At 41.8% G+C, this 19,935-nt stretch overlaps 1 protein-coding gene across 25 annotated transcripts in view; it reads right to left on the bottom strand.

The window, feature by feature from the left end:
* The window catches only part of TENM4 (teneurin transmembrane protein 4), a 1,559,611-nt gene that overhangs the window by 44,221 nt on the left and 1,495,455 nt on the right, over positions 1–19,935 (bottom strand). For all 25 annotated transcript variants that reach the window (XM_064409696.1, XM_064409697.1, XM_064409701.1 and 22 more), the window contains 3 exons: positions 14,165–14,397; positions 4,909–5,063; positions 969–1,846 (listed from right to left, as the gene is read on the bottom strand). In XM_064409696.1, coding sequence (XP_064265766.1) covers positions 969–1,846; positions 4,909–5,063; positions 14,165–14,397 — 1,266 coding nt within the window. The remainder of the gene's footprint in view (positions 1–968; positions 1,847–4,908; positions 5,064–14,164; positions 14,398–19,935) is intronic.

Here is a 19,935-nt window from a genome sequence, read left to right as displayed (position 1 = left end):
AATCCCTTTTTTTCTTAGCAACTTTTTTGTTTGTCGTCTTGGGAACTGTCTATTCTATCCAAATTGGATTCTTACAAAGGGTCTATTATTATGGCAGCCGAACACTTCCATGTAACCACATGTGGGAAATGATGCATTTAAAGGAGCATTTCAAACAGGTTACACTTGTAAATAAAAACTAAACTAGGGAAGAGGGAGGAGAAAGGGCTCTCAACAGCAGGATGAATCCTTCTAGGTGCTCTTCACCCAGTTATCTTTGTCCTTTTTTATATCAGAAATGTGTTCGCTTTATGATATTTATAAGCGGGGAATTGCTAACAGTAGTACAGAGAAGAAGTACAAATATTCAAGATACTGCCATCTCTGGGTTTTTCAATGCATCCTATCTTCTCTCTGCTTAAAAACTCTTTGGGGATAGTCTTGAACAGTTCCAAGACTACTTTTAAAGCTTAGTGAGGTAAACTGCAACAGGAGGAATTGAGCAGCCCATTAACTACAGAATTGTTTCCAGAGAAAGCTCTCATTAGTCATTGCCAATTGTCATATTACATCAAACACTTCAAACAGGCTCAACAAGGACACTGCAGCAGAGGAGGTAGGTGAAAAGCTGTGAAAAAAGAGGCTCTGGTGGATCTTTCATACTTCCAAGGTTTTCAAAGCCAAGAAAAATTCTCTGACACACAGCCTAAATCTCCAGTCCTGACTACAGTTAAGGAGAACCAGGTGTCCAAATTACTTAGCAAAACTCAGCAGAAATTCTGTCTGACTCTTGACTTGGCAGAGGGAGCTTATTCAAGTTCTAATGCACCTAATGCCAGTATCTAGTGTTTGTGTGAAATCCAACACTCCCTGTTCAGGCCATTTTATTTGGACAATAATTCTGATCAGGGAATTAAATTCTACCAACCTTGCATGGTTCAGAGAACACGGAATGAAGTCAGCAGTGCCAATATTAATAAAATACTTACTCATAAAATGTTGTCCAACCATTTTCATTGCTTTTAGTGGCAAGGAGACCAGAGTTGCCGTGGTAAGTCATCATGGCTACTTCATGCCCCTGTGTTGTTACACTCTTGAGTGCACTGTTGGTACCAATTGTCACCCAGTAGACTTGGCCATCAGGCACCACCAGCCAGAGGGGCATCCCTGTGGAATCTCTTCGGATGTTGACTAAGTTGCCATTATTGTCAGTGATCAGGGTTATATCTCCGTCTCCAGAATAAGTAAAATTGTAAAGATAATCTCCAGTGGTAAGGCTCTGAGTATAAAGGTGCTTCCCACTGGTGTCAAACAAGTAGAGTTCCTGGTCTATGGGTGAGGATAACTCATACAGATTTTGTGTGTTGAGGAACGGTTTGTTTTTCCGAATGAAGCGGATTCGGATGTTCCCCAGATCGGCGACGTACAGCTCCCCATCTGCACACACGGCCAGGGAGGACGGCGCGTTGAGCTTGGCATCCTTGGCGTAGCCGTCATCCCCCGAGAAGCAGTCGCAGTTGGCATCGTTCTTGCAGTCGCAGCTGCTCGGGGCGCCGGCCACCAGGGAGATCTCCCCGTTGGTGGTGACCTGCCTGATGCGATTGATCTTCTTCTCGTCGGTCTCAGCGATGTACAGGACCCCGTTATGGGACACGGCCAGGGCGGTGGCAGACTCCAGTGTGGCATGGATTGCCACCTTGCTGAGGAGAAAGTGATCCATGCCTGGCACCTGGCAGTGCATGGGCCTCCCTGCCACGATGCGCACCTGGTGGTTCTCAGAGATCTGCAGCACAACGTTGTTGTCGAGGACGTAGAGTGAGTTATCCATGGGATTGACTGCCAGATCTGTGGGCCACTCTAGACGAACCTTCATGGTAAAAAACACAAGGGAATTTTTATAGCAAGATGTTTTTGTACTGCATGATTGCTATAAATCAATCACAATGAGGATGGAATCAACATGGATTGAATGGAGAACGGTTAAAAAACTCCACAACTAATTATTACTTGATAGGTGGCCATAGAGGATATAACCTGCTGTTAGCAAGGGGGCTTAATTCCTGGTCACGTGAAGCAGTCACAGGGGGACACCCACATTCTGCACTGGAACACTGGTGGGAACAGGATGATGGACAGAGGCAAACCATTCCACGATTTTCCCTCACCTGTGCTTTCTGAACTGATGGAAGCTGGACCTCATAGCAGAGACCTGGGACTGTAAATTTTGCTGTGTGAAGTGCTATGAAATCAGACACACGGAACAGTGATTCTTTTACTAAAGGATTTTTCACACAAGCGGCTGAACTCCTCTTGGAAAATGACAAGGAGGGATAGACACAAAACTGGCAGCTGTGCCAGCACATTTGAATATCTGTTATCATTATAACCTATGGTTTTCTGCTTTATGCTGCAAAAATGCAGAATAGCAATTCACAGGAATCTCAGGCAATTTCAGTTCATGGAGAAGAATACTTGTGCCTTCACGGTGATTTTCACATTTTGTTTTAGCATAATGGAAAAATGGGTTCAGGAGTGACATATTGCAGTTCTACACTGATAATCCACTAAAACAGTGACTGGCAACACCACAAGTGAGTAAGCACTAGATTGACTTCATTTCTAGCTCTGCTTCTGCAATACACTCTTTTCAAGTGAGTCTTCTCTTTTAGTTGCCAAACCTAAAATATGTTTACTAACAGAATCCAGAACAATTTTTTTTTTTGTAAAGAACTCTAAGTTGTGCATTTTTTGGATTATTTTATTTTATTTCAAGTTTATATAGAAAAAAAAAAATCAGTCTTGTGCTGATGGGAACCTATCAGTTCCAGTATAGTTTCTTTGTTTTGAACCTTCTTTTCCCACCATCCATCTCAGTTGCTGCTTCTCATTTGTCTCATTGTGACTATGTTTAGAGGAATATTTTGTAACCTTATTGGAAGGAGGAGTGGATGCCAGCAGACTCAGGTCCAGGAAACTGTTTCACTGTGATTTTATTTAAAACTGAGAGACCAGGTAAGATTCAGGAACACAAGAAATTCCTATTTTTAAGGCCTGTAGTTCAACATCTGTGCTACAGCCATGCTTTACTTGATGCTTCTATATGCCTTTTCAGCATTTATTTTAAAGGATCAGATGTAAGGTATTTAGTTCATTGTGCCTTCTAACGCCTGAGTGTGTGAGGCTTATTTTCATTGCTAAGCAGTTTGCTGAGCTCTGTCTACTCTGGTTCTCTGCTTGCAAAATCTCCTTCCTTTTCTCAGCTCCTGGCCTATTTTAACCCTTCTTGTAGTAAAACATTATAGCCTGTGGTTTTCTTTTAAATTATTCATGCCTCCATCCCTTCCAGTGGTCTTTAAGCTCTGCAGTCTTCAGTTAGCATCAAGAGCTGAGTTTATTCTGAACTGACAAGGGAATTTTCAATTTCTTAAAAACCATTCCTTGTCAACAGTGGCAGCTAAATATTTTATGTCCTCATGTCCCAGGGAGCCTTAGGGACCTGGCAGAAAAGACCCTTCTATCTGCTGTAAATGATGAAAAGCTGCTTCCCAAGCTGGATTTTATTTTTTAATTAAGCTTGGATTCTTGTTTTTCTAGAACAGGAGTGGTTAATCTGCCGATCCCAGTACAAGTTAATATAAAAATAGTGCCTGTCATTTTATGAAAGGAAAAAAAAGAGTCTTCAGCTGATACATGTTCATCTCAGAAGTGTTTGAACGTGACACTGGCTTACATAGGAGCTACATAACCTGGAAGTAAATAATTTCTAAAGCCTGATTATACAACCGTCTTGTGCTAACTGACCCTGAAATTCACATGAAGAAGAAATTATGTCTGTAAGATGAGAAACATACTACAAGGTGGCCTTTAGCCATCAAAATCTCCCCTCTGCAGAAGGCAGAAAAACTTTCAAAGTCATAATTTCAGCTTGTTCATAAATTACAGACAGTGGGAGCCAGTTGCAAGGAAGCAAGAATAATCTTTTCAAATTAGAGGGAAAAAACAAGAACAGATTCCATATGGGAGCACGGAAATTATCTAGGTAGTTACAAAAAGGAAACCCCATTGACATCTATTGTGGCTGAATAACAGTACTTAGCCCGCCAGCTATAATCTATATTTTCATAGGAGAGGACAACATTCCCGCAGTCAGGCAAACAACAAGTGGCACAAAGGTTTCAAAGGACACTATCCTAAACTGGCACAATTTGACAAGTTGTCCAGTGCCACACAAAACTGAGTGCTGGGCTGTAACAGATTTCTCTTCTGCACCATCCAGCAGTAAAGCAATCAAAATCAAAATGAAATTTCTTCTTCTTTTTTTCTCTCCACCTTGAAGCAGCAGGACTTAAAAGCCCAGCATGATGGTAGCTGCAACCAATTTGCAATCTGATGCAATTCAAGATCCTTGTTTTCCTGCTGTTGCTAATTTTGGCACCACATCCTCCAATCAGTATTTCCTATGTTAATTTGATTCAGGTCTAAAATTGTGCTGGGCCAAATTAGGATGAGGAGAAGAAAAGGAAAAAAACCTTTGATTAGCTAAGATGTTATAAAGGAGCATGGCGTATAGTCCATGGCATATAGTAATAACTGGTCATAATGAAACCTGCTCTCCCAGGAATCTGTGCCTTCCCACTGACTGGAAACTCTGAAAGAAGTCAGTTCTGTGGCTGGAACATGTTTAAAAATCTCACCCCCAGAAATCTATGCGTTAAGGCAGTCAAGTCTTTCCTTCTGTCTTTCTTTCTGTCTTTACAGGGTAATTCTTTTATTATCTGGTGAATTTTAGGTCATAAACTATGTAGAAATGCAACTCTCCTTGAGCCCTTACCTATTTGTCAGACCTGCTGGGGAAGCACACAGACATGCAGATAAGGGTGAAGGTGTAGGCTGGCACTCTGCAAAAACAAAACCAAACCACTGCCTTACCTGAGAAATGTCCATAACAGAGTCACAGCTGAGAGGCCGAGCAGATGTCAAGTCATTGGAACCCAACACAGTGGAGATGATCCCATTCTGATCAATCCGCCTGATCATGGTGCCATCCACAAAGTAAATAAGTCCAAACTTGTCCACGGTGATGCCTGGAAAGGAACAAAGAAAGACAGTCAGAAAGTGACGGCAGCCTGACACGAGGAGCCATATCTTTTATGGCGTTCCAAATGGATGAGAGGAGAGTTGGGTATGTGAGAGTCCTGGTTATCAAGAGCTTTGAACTGGCACCATTCCATGGAAGGCACTTTTCAATGTGATTCAGAAATCCCTGCTCGCCCCTGGAAAAGGGCATGGCATTCTGTGAACTGCTGAAATGAAAAGGTTTTCTAATAACTGCGTGTTTTGCATGCTTAGAAACCTTGTTTTAGTGCTCATGGTATGAATGGTACGCCATGCACGTAAAAATGTTACACTGATGAATCTTTCAAAAATGGCGATAAAAAAAGGCTGTGAAAGGTCTATCAGGTCAAATTCCAGAGGGATAAATGAGAAAGGGTTTTTCCTAGGATAATCCTACTAATATACAGTTTTTCACCCAATTCTGAACTCTGCTAGTGATTAATTTCATTGCTCAAACCTCCTTTGTAGACATACTCCTGTCAGTGGATTTGAGGTCTGCTGACAGCAGTTACAGGCTGCTGAACTCATTTCTTCCCCTGCAGATAGTGCTCTACACTTTCTAATTAGACCTCATAACAGTCTATGAGTATGGTCATTCTAATTTTACATATCAGAAAATTAACAGATAATGCAATTCTCACAAGGGCACAGAGAAAGGTCATGACTGAGGCAGGAGTAAGAAGTTAGGGGCTCTATTCACCTCCTCTTTGTGCAAGTATGAATTAAAATAAATCCATAGTCATTCACCTCATCTACTCTATAAAGGCAGAATATCATTCAGCATAATATCTGAGTGTGTTAAAGACACTAAAAGCTTGTAAAGAAACAGAAAAAGAATGTAGAGGCCTGTAACATCTTTTTCTATGCAAGTGAAAATTCTGCTTGAAATAGAAGAATATTAGGATCTTCCTGTTTGGTTTCTTTTGCTTTCAGGATTACCAATCACTTGGCAAAAAGCAGACACCTGCACTGTGCATCTCAGCAAGTATCTGAAGCTATTCCAATCAGTGGAGAGAGAAATCTACTTTGAGAGTGCAATTTGTATCACCCTAAAGCCCATATCCCCAAGAGATTATACAAATCCTGCTAGAAATACCTTTTCCTCCCATTTGACTATAAAAGGAGACTACAGCAAATATCTCTAAAGAAAACATTTATATTGTAGGCAGATTAAATTAGTGAGCTGAATCCTCACTAGTCTGTCTCTTTGGCTATCATCTTGGTGACAGAAATGATGGAAATTTTGTTTCAGATAGAAAGCTTTGAGAATGTTTGAGGAGTGATCAGACCTTGTGTTCCTCCAAAATGCTGTTTTGCAGCCAGATCCCCTTATTTGAAACATCTACATCCTCAGTCTCCATCCACTGTGAGTCTGCTGTGAAGTGCAGATGCAGCAGTTCACAGATCAAAAATTCTAGATTTTCATAGAGTAGGGACTAATCCTCTGATTGCTTTGGCAACTAAAATCATGGTCTTCAGCCAGCACTGTAAGTATTGCATGGGCTGGAAGCCATGGATGTAGGTGATATGTGGAAAAACATAGCAGATTTGATTATAAGGAAATCCACAGAAGATATTCTGGCCTGGCAGAAAAACATCAGGACTAAGTAATTGTTTGAGAGAAAGAACAAACTTCTGCATTGAGCTGAGATAAAGGAAGGGATTCAGACATGGTTGCAACCTGTTGATTCTAAGTCAATTAGGAGTCAGAAAACTGATGTTTCAGATGACTGAACTGAATGGGAGCTGTGTATTATTGCCAGGAGGCAAAACCAGCATTTTCGATACTTCTTCACAGCATCACCCTGTTTGAAGGGCATCGCTTTGACCTGGGTCAGATATTTGATCATCAGAGCTGTGTGGTTTCAGAGTAGCCTCTACAGCAGTGAGGAAAAAAATTACTTGCTGCTTTCAAGATGAAGTTCATTAATTTTGGAGGGGATTATATAGCAGGATTGCTGAGATACTGGATGACAGGACTGAATGACCTAAAAGATTGCTTCAAGTCCTACACTAATACCTGTTTTGAATTCATGCCAAGGACTCATCTTTGCAGGGCCCTGAAACAAGAGTCTCAAAGAGGAGCACAAGGTAACTGTTGAACATCTGAATTTACTGAGGATAGTGAGGCACTGGCAAAAGTTTCCGGAAGAAATTGTGGCTGCCCCATCCCTGGAAGTGTTCAAGCACAGATTGGATGGGCTTTGAATAACCTGGTCTGGTGGAAGGTGTCCCCCCTCAGGGTGGGTAGGAACTAGATGGTTTTTATGGTCCCTGCCAATCCAAACCATTCTATGATCTGATGAATGTTATGGGGGAAGCCACAGCAGTGGTGGCCATTTATTATCACTGTAAATACAAACACATCTCTTGTACTTTAGCACTTCGTTAAATGCTTGCAGAAGGATCTGATGGGATAAGCATGAATATCTCACTGGCATCTATGGCTTTCAGGAAGCTATCTTCACCTGCCATGAGATTTGTCAGCACTATGCCCTCTTCAATGGATCCTTCCAGGATACCGGCACATATCACCTGTCATTGGCATCTGCTGTTGAAGGTCTCTGCTCCTCTTAATTATTTTGCCTACTGAGTGTCAAGTTCTTTCACATTTTCTGGCATTTGCTTAAAACCCAGGAACATAACTGAACTCTTTAAGCAATATGGCAGATGTGCTTTTTTTGGAAGAGGCATGATAGAAGGTTTAGTTGATCTTAATTGGCTTTTGTCAAACACAAGAGTCTCTTACTCTTTCTTTGGTTCACAACAAGTATTTTTCTGGGTGTCTGTCCATTACTCTGTGTGACAAGCCAAAAGCCAGTGAAGGGTGGCAGGCTGGATAATGCGATTTTCAATGAGGCAGATTTTTCTCCCTTAGCTAGTTCCATATGTATTGGATTCGACTTATCAGCAGTGTCTGCTGGCAGTGGCCCGCTGTGTGCAGTGCTGGGGTTTTGTGTCTGGTCCGATTACACAGTTACAGTAATAATAACCTGGATACACTTTGGCCCTCGAGCCTGCTCTGATCAGCTGATAGGGCACAACTTTATTTTGCATTCCAGCTTAGATAAAGCTCGCACACTCAAGTAAGTGGAAGCGGGATAGCAAAGTTACCACTCATCACCCCGCTCCAGTACGTGGTGTGTTCTTATCACTGAGCACTTCTCTGCTTATCCCTCTTTCAGAGAGGCTAAGCAGTCTCAATTGCCTCATATTTACGGAGATGTTCTGTAGGGCAGCAGAGTTTGCAGTCTGTCAAAGCCCCAAATTCCTACTTGCACACATTCCTGCTCCAATCCCTTCCTGATTTTTCTGATTGTCTTGGAATCAAAACTAAATATGGAGAAGAGCCCTGCTATTCCACAGACAAGTGTCTTTCGATGGATGACTTCTGTGAAAAGGGAAAGAAGCATCTCATGGATGCTTTGCAGCAGATTGTAGAGGTTAGGTTGGACCTTTCTGTTTCTTTTCTGATATAGGCACAGTTCCAGCGCTGGGAGCTGGCTCCTGCAAACAGGCACAGAAATGGGTAATTCACATGTTATGCGTGTTAAGCCCAAGGCCTTGGCTTGCTTTGGCAGAAGGCTCCTCTCATGTTTCCATAGGAACATAAGGGAATTACAGCATACAGCTCGAAGTTCAGTCTTACAGTTACTGAGAGGAAACAGCTGCTGCCACTACCCAGGTAGCATTGCAGATCCAAACCTTAAGTTCTGAGATATGAAATACATACACTATGAAATCATGCTGGCTCCCCTTACATAACCTGAGACCTCTCACAAAACAAGGGCTTGTAGCACCATGTGCATCTCTCAGTGAGCTGTGCTGATAGAAAGTTGACGTGATGACATTTGCTTGAAATGTCAGGACCTTGTAGCATGAAGAGGTGACAGCACAATGTTATGCTGCAAATACTGCAAATAGCTACCGGGATGTGGTGAGTTTATTGTACAACACAAACCACTAAAAGTGATTGCATAGTGCATATAGCTCTAGTTAGGAAAAGAAAAAGGGGAAAACCCCTTCTAACTGAAAAACAAGGTGCTTAAAAGAAATCCAGATTTGGACCTTTCTTGTCTGACTGGATGCTGAATGACTAAGTAATAAAATGGCAGATCAAAATCAATGTCAGTAGGTAACAAAGAATTCACAGGGGAATATAACTACCCATATACACTGACAATCTGAAAAAGAGAACATAGGAAAAAGATTCTGGAATTCCTGTGAAAAGTTTTCTGCTAAGATCAGTTTTGTGCTATGCAGTGGTCAAGAAGGGAACTACATGACAGCAAAGAATTAGCAAAGACACAGAAAAAGCCCAACAAAGCAGTGGCTTGGCCTCAAAAGGACCATTCTTTTTCATGACCTAGCTACAGAAATTGTAAAAATTATTAGCACAGGGTGCCTGGAAGAACAAAACTAGGTGTTCAGAAAGGTTTCTAAGCCAATTGATGCTGACATACAAGCACAGGTCTGGTGCAACTTGTTCAGAAATTCCCCCAAATGCTGATGATTAGCATCTAGAGTGTTAGCACAGAAAGACCACATTGCCCCTGTCTCTAAGTGTTTCTTCTGGCCAGAGTAAGGGACAACAATTTTTGTTCAGTCAGCCTCTGGTCTTCCTCGAAATGGTCCTATTATTATCTGACCATAAAAATGTTAATAGATTGTGGAGAGCTGGTTTCCTCATTAATTCTGTTGAACTCTTCAACACTTAGAGAACAACTGAGATTTTGTTTACACATTCAGCAAGGCAGAGTGAAAGAACCAATCTGTCCCCAAATTAATTACTTCATTTCACATTGGCGTTATGGTGCTAAATGAACGAGATGCCCCCTCTCTCCCCATGTGCCTTCTGAAACCTTCCTATTGTGTCAGACTTGTCACTGCAATCTCTCTTAATTGCAAGCTCCTTGGTAATTTCTCTGCCACAACATTTTCCCGAGAAAAACCAGTGGTGAGTACTCAGATGAAAAGAAATGCTCTGACAAGCTGGAGTTTTAATTTTTTTTTAGATTGCTTGTAGAAGAGGATCATTATTAGCAGATGATAATTAGGAAATGGTAACACTTTAATTTGCAAGGATATATTGAAATTCATTAGCATCTGAAAGCTTTGCTGTGCTCTGTGGCAAATGAATTGGACAGATCAGACTGGTTCCTAATAGCTGTGATAAATACCCTGACCAAACCACTACCACCCCTATTTCATCTGTGGATCTATCGTCCCATGTTTCTGTAGCCTACCTTTATTAAACAAGCCAAAGATGGGCAAAGTGTAAAACTCCTGGAGGGTTTTACTCCTCCTAATATCTTTTTTTAAGATGATGGTTTAAAAGGAGTTCTTCCTTCACTGGAGTGAGCCAAGAACCTCTGTCCAGAGGGTACTTCAGAGAAATGTATTGACGTGTCAATACAAAGGATAATGGCTCTGAACTAAACCAGGGTGGACTTAGATTACATATTAGATGGAAATCCTTTCCTGTGAGGGTGGTGAGACACTGGCACAGGTTGCACAGAGAGGCTCTGGATGCTCCATCCCTGGAAGTGTTCAAGGCCAGGCTGGATGGGGCTCTGAGCAACCTGGTCTAGTGAAAGGTGTCCTTGCCCATGTCAGTGGGGCTGGATAGTCTTTGAAGGTCACTTCCAACCCAAAACACTCTACTCAAAGCATTCCCTCTGAACTCAAGTTCCCTCTCTCACTGAGGTGAGAACTAGAAGAAGTGATCAAAACAATGGGGAAAAGTCTGCTGCTCAGAATGTGCAAAACCATTCTGAACAGTGTTTGCTGCAGTGGGGACCTCATCCTTCAGGCTATCAGATCCAGAAGAAAACCAGAACCTCCAGAATGTGGTTCATCCCACCTTGAACATGTGCACTGTCACAGAATGAACCACCTTCAGGGTGGTTCTAGTACGAGTTTCTTTCCACTGAGAAGAGATCCAAAAAAACCTACCTAGACCAGATGCTTGACTGGGACTAAAGGTATATGCAAAGGCATATGATGACAGTTCATTACTATTTCTCCAGTCTTAATGAATTGCTGGTTTTCATCTGGCAGGAAGGTATCCCTCAGTATTTTCCAGCAAGCTGCAAATATCAGCTAATTAAAACATCATAAAAGGCAAGAGTTTTATTCTTTATGATTTTTGAAAAAGTGCAAAGACATCCTTAAAATACAGAAATCCTACTTGGCATAAAGCAATTATGTTCAGAGCAAAAAAAAAGAAAAAAAAAAAAGCTTTCGGCTTAAAAAGTAGAGTCCTGTGAAGAGCAATGATTCTTGAAAAACTGACTTTCCAAGTCCTTCCCTGGCCAGCTGATATCTCTATAGCTACAGAATAGTCTTCTAATTTCCTTTGACCATGCACTTACGAGTGCTTATTTGCCTGCCAAGACACAGAAGCAGAGGGTCACTTGAGATCTACCAGTTACTTACACAATAAATCATTTTTATTTTGAACTATTATGAAATACATGAGGGAAGAGCATTTGCTGGATGAACCATTTCTGCTAGGATGAACCACTGTGGAAGTATAAACAATGGTGACATTACATTGTCAGCAGGAGTTTTCACTGTTCATCATTTATTGAAGGGACTGGGGAGTGAGTCACACCTGCCACAGCCATTGCCTCAGCAAAATGTGCAAAGTCAGGTTAGAATCAGATCAGGGAACACTGTTTAGGAACTTTCTATTGGCAGTGCAGGCTTTCTGCATTATTATTTTCTTCTTGTCATTTTGCTTCATGTAATTTCCTCTTTCACCCTCAATTTACTTCTGTTTTGTGAAATTTTGGAGCTATGAGGAATGAATGCATGAATTTTGCCGTTATGTGATTGAGGTGGAAGAATGACCTCCTGAGAGCTTCAGTTGCCAACAAGATGGATTTCAGTGCTGAAAACTTTGAACTCCAGAGCTGTTTGCTATAGCAAAGCAGAAACATAAGTCATCTAAACCTTGTAACATTCACCCATGAATGGAAATGAATAATACTCCTCTTATCTAGTACAAGAGAGAACAGAGGACCAACAAAAGAGGTGAGGTATTTTTTTTGCACTGATTGAACTTCAAAGAGGTGCAGAAAATTGGATTACAGATTTCTGGATTCCCTGATCTCATGATTCATCTGCTGGACTGCCTGAATCTCTCTGCCCAAGTCACTTAATTTTCCTTTCAGTCGGCCTTCTCATTTCAGTGAGACAAATTCTACACTACAAACTGACCACCAGTAGCTGTTCCTTTACTTTATCTGTGCTTCTAGCAATACTTTAGCCCAATATGATGGTTAACTCATGGGATTCTTGAGTGCTTGGAAACCATGCTGGACTCTTTGAATATTACAGGGGTAGAAGTCTGAGTTTTGATGCTTTTTGGCAAAAAAATAGGTGCTCCAAAGTACATTTTTCTTCATCCTTGCCAGGAAACAAGCTGGCATAACAAAAAAATCAATCAAACAAAAAATCAACCAAACAAACAAGACCCCAAACCCAAACAAAAACAAAAACCCCAAACAAACAAAAAACCAAACCAAACCAAACAAAAAAAAAAATCACAGCCAGACCTAACACAAACGCTCATTAAATCATTTGGGGTTTCCTGGATTCAGTAACAACAATGTCATCTGTAGGTCATGAAAAATAACTTCCTGAGAATCATAGAATCATTGAAGGGTTTGGTTGGAGGGAACCTTTAAAATCATTCAGTTCCAAACCCTAGCTATGGGCTAGGACTACCTACTAGACCAGGTAGATCAAAGCCGTATCCAACCTGTCCTTGAGCATTTCCAGGAATAGGACAGCCACAACTTCTTTGGGAATCTCATCTGCTCTTAGTGAAACAACTTTCCATAAAATCACAGAATAGTTTGGGTTGGAAGAGGCCTTTGAAAGTCATCTAGTCCAAACCTGCTGACATGGGCAAGAGCACTTGTTAAAGGATCCCCGAGTTTTGCTGAGGGGTTGCTTTACAAAGAGGTTGGGATAGGCTTGGCCATTGTTGTGGTGAGGAAGGAGGGAGCTACCATTCCCCAGTACAATGAAAAAAAAAACCCGCAGCCCAGTGATGTCAAAGCCAAGAACCTATAAATAACTCCTTGCACTCTGAACAGCTGCACAGAACACAAGACGTACAAGGCAAAAATGCCCCATCTCAAAAACCATTCCTGCATGGTTGTCCTTCCCAGCCCTCCTCACAAACACAGTCGAAAGTCTATGCACAAACAGTGCCCCCCAACTCATCTCTATCCCTCTGTGTATTTTTTTTTTCTGAGGTGCTGTGGACAGCTGGGAGGAGCAACATCCTCCATCTACACAGCTTGTTACCTTGAGATTGCCAGACTGAAGTCTTGGCCACACACAGGACTGAATATGTTTGGCTAAACCTGTTTTGAACAATTTAGTTCACAGCCATGAAGTCTGTGTGATACTTTTATTCTGATTCGACTGTGCTTTTATCACATTTCAGGACGCTGGAACCAGGTAAAATTAAGCTGAATTAGACCACTCCCATATGAAAATTAGTATCCACCCCCTCCAGGATTTAAGCTAGATGCAGTGATACATAATGTCAATGTCTAAACCACTGTTTGCTATCTCTGAGCTGTATGCTAGTTTTGCTGCCCATTTATATCTATCTATCTATCTATCTATCTATCTATCTATCTATCTATCTATCTATCCACAGCAATGCTCATAAGGCTTTTTTTTTAATGCCAAGAAAGCCTCAGTGAATTGAATATTAGTGATTCTGCCCATGCTGGGAGGGACCAAGCACTGCTGGTAAGGAGGAGTAGTGGCTCCACAGGTATAAAAGTGATGGGTGGATTTATTCCATTGCCCTCTGGACACGTGCCCATCACTGAACCCCTCTGGCTCGGCATTTCTCCCAGCCACGTGAATTTGAAGAAACATGGCACAACTAGCTGAGGGTGAGACATACTCGCTTATTTCCAGGAGCAAGCCCTTAGGATGTGTTTCAGAATTGGAGAGGAGAGCAATCTCCAGTGTGACTAAACAAGCTGCTTTCAAAAAGCCCCCTTTAAAACAGCCAGTGGAAAAGAAGCAGTCTCACCCCTGGGATTTGTAAGGGTGGCATCGGTGCCTTTGCCTCCATCTCCGCAGCGGGTATCATCAAATGGGAGGCACTGATCCCCAGTTCCAGCCAAGACCTCTGAGTTCTTCACAATGTCTTTCACTGATGTGGTTGACTTGATTTTATAGATACGTCGGCTATTGGTGTCCGAGAGGTAGATGGAGCCAGTGATTGGATCTGTGGTCAAGTAATACTTATGAGCTGGGCTGTGGCTGAAAAACAAGGGTATGAAATTATTAATTTTTTGATGATGTATTTCCTTAAGTCAACAGGCAATGCAAACACTTCAGAGAATAAAAATGCTCAGGGCAGAACAACTGGGAAAGTGAAGGAGTGCTGTTTTGGACAAGGTTAGTACACAGTGTGTTACAGCACAGGATCCCAAGCTGTATCCATTAGCAATTGCTGTGCCAGGGGTGCTCTCTGGTATGGAGGGAAGCAGCCAAAGGAAAGGGCTCTCTGGTCTGAGTCTGAGCCAAAAACATGCCAGGAACTACTACAGGTTGAGTTCCAGTGCCTGTGTTTGCTTAATTTATTTGTTATAGACATAGTCCATAGTGTTCATGCAGTGCCAGGAAGTGAAGGGAAAACAGAGGACAGTAGGGAAATAAAACAAATAATAATGAAAAAAAATCTGCCCTCCCAACAAAGACTAATACAAACTCCAAAAGGAGACTCCCTGTATAAAGCACTTGAAGATACAGCCTTCAAGATCACTGCGTCAAAGTTCATCTGGTGTTCTTGCTGACTCCAGCAAAGAATCTAAAGTTCTGTGCTGCCCTCAGGGACATTAAGGGAATCCTGCCACTGAATTCAGCTGGTCCTCAGTGATGAGAGAAACAAAGTAATTCCCTGGGTGGCACATTTTGCCCCAAGTAAAGCATGAACTGGTATTAGGCTGAGGAACCTGAACACCAGTCCCCTATTGAACACCCTCTGCTCACTGTTTCCTTGGACACAAGAAAGGGTGGCTGAGAAAACAGGATGAGCAGACAGAATGAGAATATTTTTAGCTCCAGGACTGTAACACTAAATGAGCCCAAGACTGAAGAAATTAATAAACTAGAATCCACTTTATGGAAAGCATCCAATAGGACTGGCCAGAAAAAAACAACCAAATGGGTTTAGACAAAATTTAAACAATTGTCTTGCAAGGACTTTACTTGTATTTAACATAGATACTTAAGATATTAATATATTTTATTAAAATTGTTGACTATTAGTGTGTATCAACCTGCATCTCTTCTATGCCTGAAACCAATAGGTTAGACTTTTAACATCTGTTCTGAACAGATTTATTTTCCTTCTAAGAAAGCCTAAGTAGTAATTAGAACAAGTATGAAAAGTATCTACTTTTCTCCAGAACACCTTCAAGCTGTCCAAACTCATCAAGTCCAAAGAATTCATAATAAAAATCTAGGCCACAATTCACATTTTTGCACTTAATGGAATCGTTCCAGGCGAAGTTGACTAGAAACTTGAGTGTCAATCACAGTTGACTCTATTCTGCACATAGAAAATTCCTCTCAACCTTTATGTTAGGAAAATTACCTACTCTTCAGACCTGTAAAAATTACTGAGTTATTCTCACATTTAAAAAGCAGTAAATTGGTTCTCCATTCAAATTATTTAATACTGTGGGGGTGGGAGAAAAGCACCTTTCTGATTTATTCTGGAATATCCCTTGTGATTTATCCTGTTAAAGTCTGAACAGATTTCATCTCCAAAAATGACACTGATTCTTGCTAAATAAAATGCTCTGACCTTCAAGACAGCTCCAGCCTGACAGTTCAGCCTCCATCTGTATTCCTTCCCAATGACAGCAGGCTGGGAGGGTATTATTTCATTTACCTGCATGTCACTCACACTAAGCAAGTGGCTTCAACCCTGGTGGAAGAAGTTCCCTGTGGGAATCCATCATCCATTTTGATCAGGGCCTTGCATTTTCTGCTGACTGTCCTAACAAAGCCCTGCTGAATGTCAGTAAGCTCTTGAGCTGTTCATAATCTCTATTTTGCATGGGAGGTGGACAAGAGGAGGACAGTTTTAATGGCACTTTGCAATCCTTTACCATCTTTGACTGGCAAGACAAGATAACTTTCCCTGAGTTTTAGAGCAGGCTATGTGCAGATGGGCAAAGGCAAATGACTTACCCAGAGATGGAGAAAAATGGAGAGAAATTCCTGCTCCCCTCTCCTAGCAATATTGTTGTGATTTATTTTTTGATTGCACAGCCTCACTCTGGTGGATTTTATTATTGATTACAATATTTTGTTATTGATTAAAATATTCTGTAAAAAAGAGAGCTCTTAAAACAATTTTCTATCCCCAGCTCTTGCATAAAATAGATGCTGAAACCACCTGTTAAAATTGTCAAGCTGGAATCTACCCCCCTGGCCTCTGCCAACTGTTTTCAGCACTGCAGAGAGTTAGTATCGTACTCTGCCCTGGCATGAACTGCACAGTGTTATACACTGGAGGGCTTTTTTTGTCACTTTGAGATCCTTCAGGGTGAAAGATGCTTAAATAAACATACATTGGTCATGTAAAATCTCCCAAACTGCTTTTCTTTATCTGTGATAGTGCATGAGCACTGGAGCCAGGAACATTGGGGATTCACTTTTTATTTAAAGCCACAATCAACAGGCAAATCCAAGTGGTTAACTGGAGTGGGCTGAACAGCAACTGAAATAAATATGGCTGGAGTGAAACAGAGAGGATTTTTCCCCCCTTTCATCCTCTCTTATTTTTCAGCTAGGTAACAGTCCAAAACAAAATACAAGACTTTTTACTATTCAAAAGACTTGATCAGCTATACTATTTGTCGTCCTAGAATATTTATCCCCCATATTGGCAGTGCCACTAGAAAATGACTGTGGAGGAAGAGCTGATTTCCCATTCGGAGTGTTCCTTGAGATATTACAGTTTTTAGAAGAAAACCTGAGCAATGCATTGATATGTTAAACCCCCTGAAGCAATAACACTGAAATTGCAGTGATGGGATGGGCTGGTCCCTAGCCAAGAACAGACACTTTGATGAGTATTAGTGGGCAGGATGGTGTAGTCACTGGGAATGAGAACAGTTTAATGGTTCTGCAAGCCACAGTGAAATGGAGGTAATACTGCTTCCTTGTATACTTGTGACACAGTGATGGGCTGGGAAAGCAGAGGGAAATCTTGCAAGTCCACAGTGATCCCACTTCTCTGGGTTTTGTATAGTCTCTTCCATACATCTGTCTTCTCCTTTTTACCATTCTCAGTGTTTGGACAGGATAGTGCCAGTATCATTTAGGGAGCTCTGCAGGTATGTTAAGAGATTCAGACTCTATTTTAAAGTGTTTGTGCTTTATGTGATTCCTTACACACATGCACAGGGAAGAAATGGGATACAAAGTTGGGTGAGCTGGCAGAGGCATGAGGTTTGAATTGTGGATTTCTTCAGTTGTACTATGATATGTGCACAGGCTTTGAATAAAGGCTGGTATTCTCCCTGTGGGCCGAGAGCCCATGATTTGGAGGAGTCCTAGGAAGGAACCTCCTGCTCCAGAGTGGGAAGCCAGTCTCTACGGAAAAGAGATGAGAAAAGGGAGATGGTCCCTTTTCTCAGCAGGTTCCCTACAAAACATCAGCACAGCAGACTACACCTATTTACTGGTTTCTGTAAAACGCCAAGGGATTCATTTCACCATGCTTTAGATAGTTTCAAAGTGGATACTTACATCAGAGCTGGCTGTTTTAATTCTCTTTACAAGCAATGGAGAGAAATATCACCTTTTGGGGTAGGACTTGTCTGACTATTTTCAAAATTTGTCTGACAAGATTAACTGTATCTTAGTTTCTCAAATGCAAGAGCATCTACCACCTCCTCAAAGGACAACTTCTGTGACTGGTAATTGTACAGCTCTGGCACCCACTGTGGTCAACAGACAGAAGAAGTCACACCACCAAAATTAGTTACCCACAACCACTGACCTGGATGAACCCCTGGGGCTTCTTTGGATCTGATGTCTCTGTTTAAGGACTCAAACCCACTTCATTTTCTGTGCCAGCTACCCACTGCTTCTCTGAGCTTTCCTGGCCATGTACATTTGCTGGTGACTAAAGAATCACCAAATTCCTGCAGTCAGGAGGTTTTTGTTCAGTGGGGCTGTGTTTCCATGGCTCCATGCTAAGCACCCTGCAGCCCAGAACCAGCAGATTTAATTATTGTAGCTTGTTTGAGGTACTGGTCTTTGTTCCTTGGGTGACACTCAACAGATTAATACCTAAGGAGGCCACACAATGCAGTGAGCTGGATTTGCACTTGGTTTTTCAGTGTTTGCAGTTTGTGTGTGATGCCCAAAGCTCTTCTAGTGCAACATGCTGGACAATAAAACTTTATAACAATGCCATAAGCCGAGCCAGAGATGGCAAGGGACTTTTTATCTGATCCTAGAGCTGTTTGCTAAGATATCTCTCTTTGTTACTTCTCTCAACAGTATGAATGAAAACAAGAAAGGAAGAATAAATTTAAGTGGCAACTTTTTGTATATTTGCAAGACAGAAATGCCTCACTGCCCTCCGTGTTCCTGCAGAGAAGGCATCATGATTTGGTGATGCTTTTTGTCTTAGCTAACATCCCTCATTTAGGCTGTTGCAGAGTTAGATCTTGGCTGTGCACACAGAGCTGTAAAGCCAAGCCTCTACACCTCTGGGTAGCTCCAGAACCTTTGGAGATCAAACTCACCACACCCTACGAACTGGGGAGGAATTCCTTTCCCCTGAACTGAGGTAGTTGTAGCATATGGATTTCACCTTTTCCAAACCACTATGATTCAGCTCTGTGGATCTCCCAATTTGCATCACTGCTGGTGTCAAGCTTAGGGCCTTCTGGAGTTTAAAGCACTGGAGCTTAAGCTGAGACTACACACACTCATTTCCTTAAGGGTCAGGAGCAAAGAGACTTCCTAGCAAGAAATATTAAAGCAAATGTCACAGAACAGGCACTAAGAGATGGGTGACTCCTTCCACACAGTCACAGATGGAAGGATTTGATTTGGAGGTCCTCACCTGCTCCTCCCTCCCTCATCCCCTTTGGGCGACACTGAAGCAGGCATGTCTTGGATTTCTTTCACTTAATTTCTTAGTTTTTAGAAACTGCCTAAAGGCTGAAGCCCTGCCAACTCTGCTTGCCAATCTGCAGCGTTTGTGGCCAGTCCATCGATCCTTCTTCAGTTACTGCTTTCATACACAAAACCTCTTCTCATAACAGGTACCCAGCTGCTACCCTTCACTGTCAATGCAGATGCACTTTAGTGGCTGTGTATTTCTTGGGCATTAGGGATACAACCTGGCTGTTCCAAAGAGAAATTAAATTTTCTGTAGTCTTCAAATGATGTGAAAGAGTACCTGGGGGGCTGGAACTCAGCCTGATGAGGACAGTCAGTGAAAAGGTCTTGGGTACCAACCTCCCAGCCCTGCTAATAGATGCTTTGGGCCAGTCCATTACACTGTGAAGCTCAGCCCTTCATTATTGCTCTGGCAATAGGATAAAAAATCAGTTTCTACTCCATTTCATTTCCAGGCATGCAGATGAAAGAACATTTTTAGTTTAGCACAGCCTCTATGAAGTCAAAGAAATAGTAAATGAAAAGCATGTAGCAAGAAAAATCCCCAATCCAAATGCAAAAGAAAACTAAACACACACACACAAAAATCCCAGCTCCACACAGTCTAAGCTTCTGATTTAGAAAAGCAACCAGGGAGAAGGA

The sequence above is a fragment of the Passer domesticus genome, chromosome 2 (genome assembly GCF_036417665.1).
Source record: "Passer domesticus isolate bPasDom1 chromosome 2, bPasDom1.hap1, whole genome shotgun sequence".
Classification (NCBI taxonomy): Eukaryota; Metazoa; Chordata; class Aves; order Passeriformes; family Passeridae; genus Passer; species Passer domesticus.
Note: the sequence above shows the minus strand (reverse complement) of the source record. Positions and strands in the feature narration are given on the sequence as shown.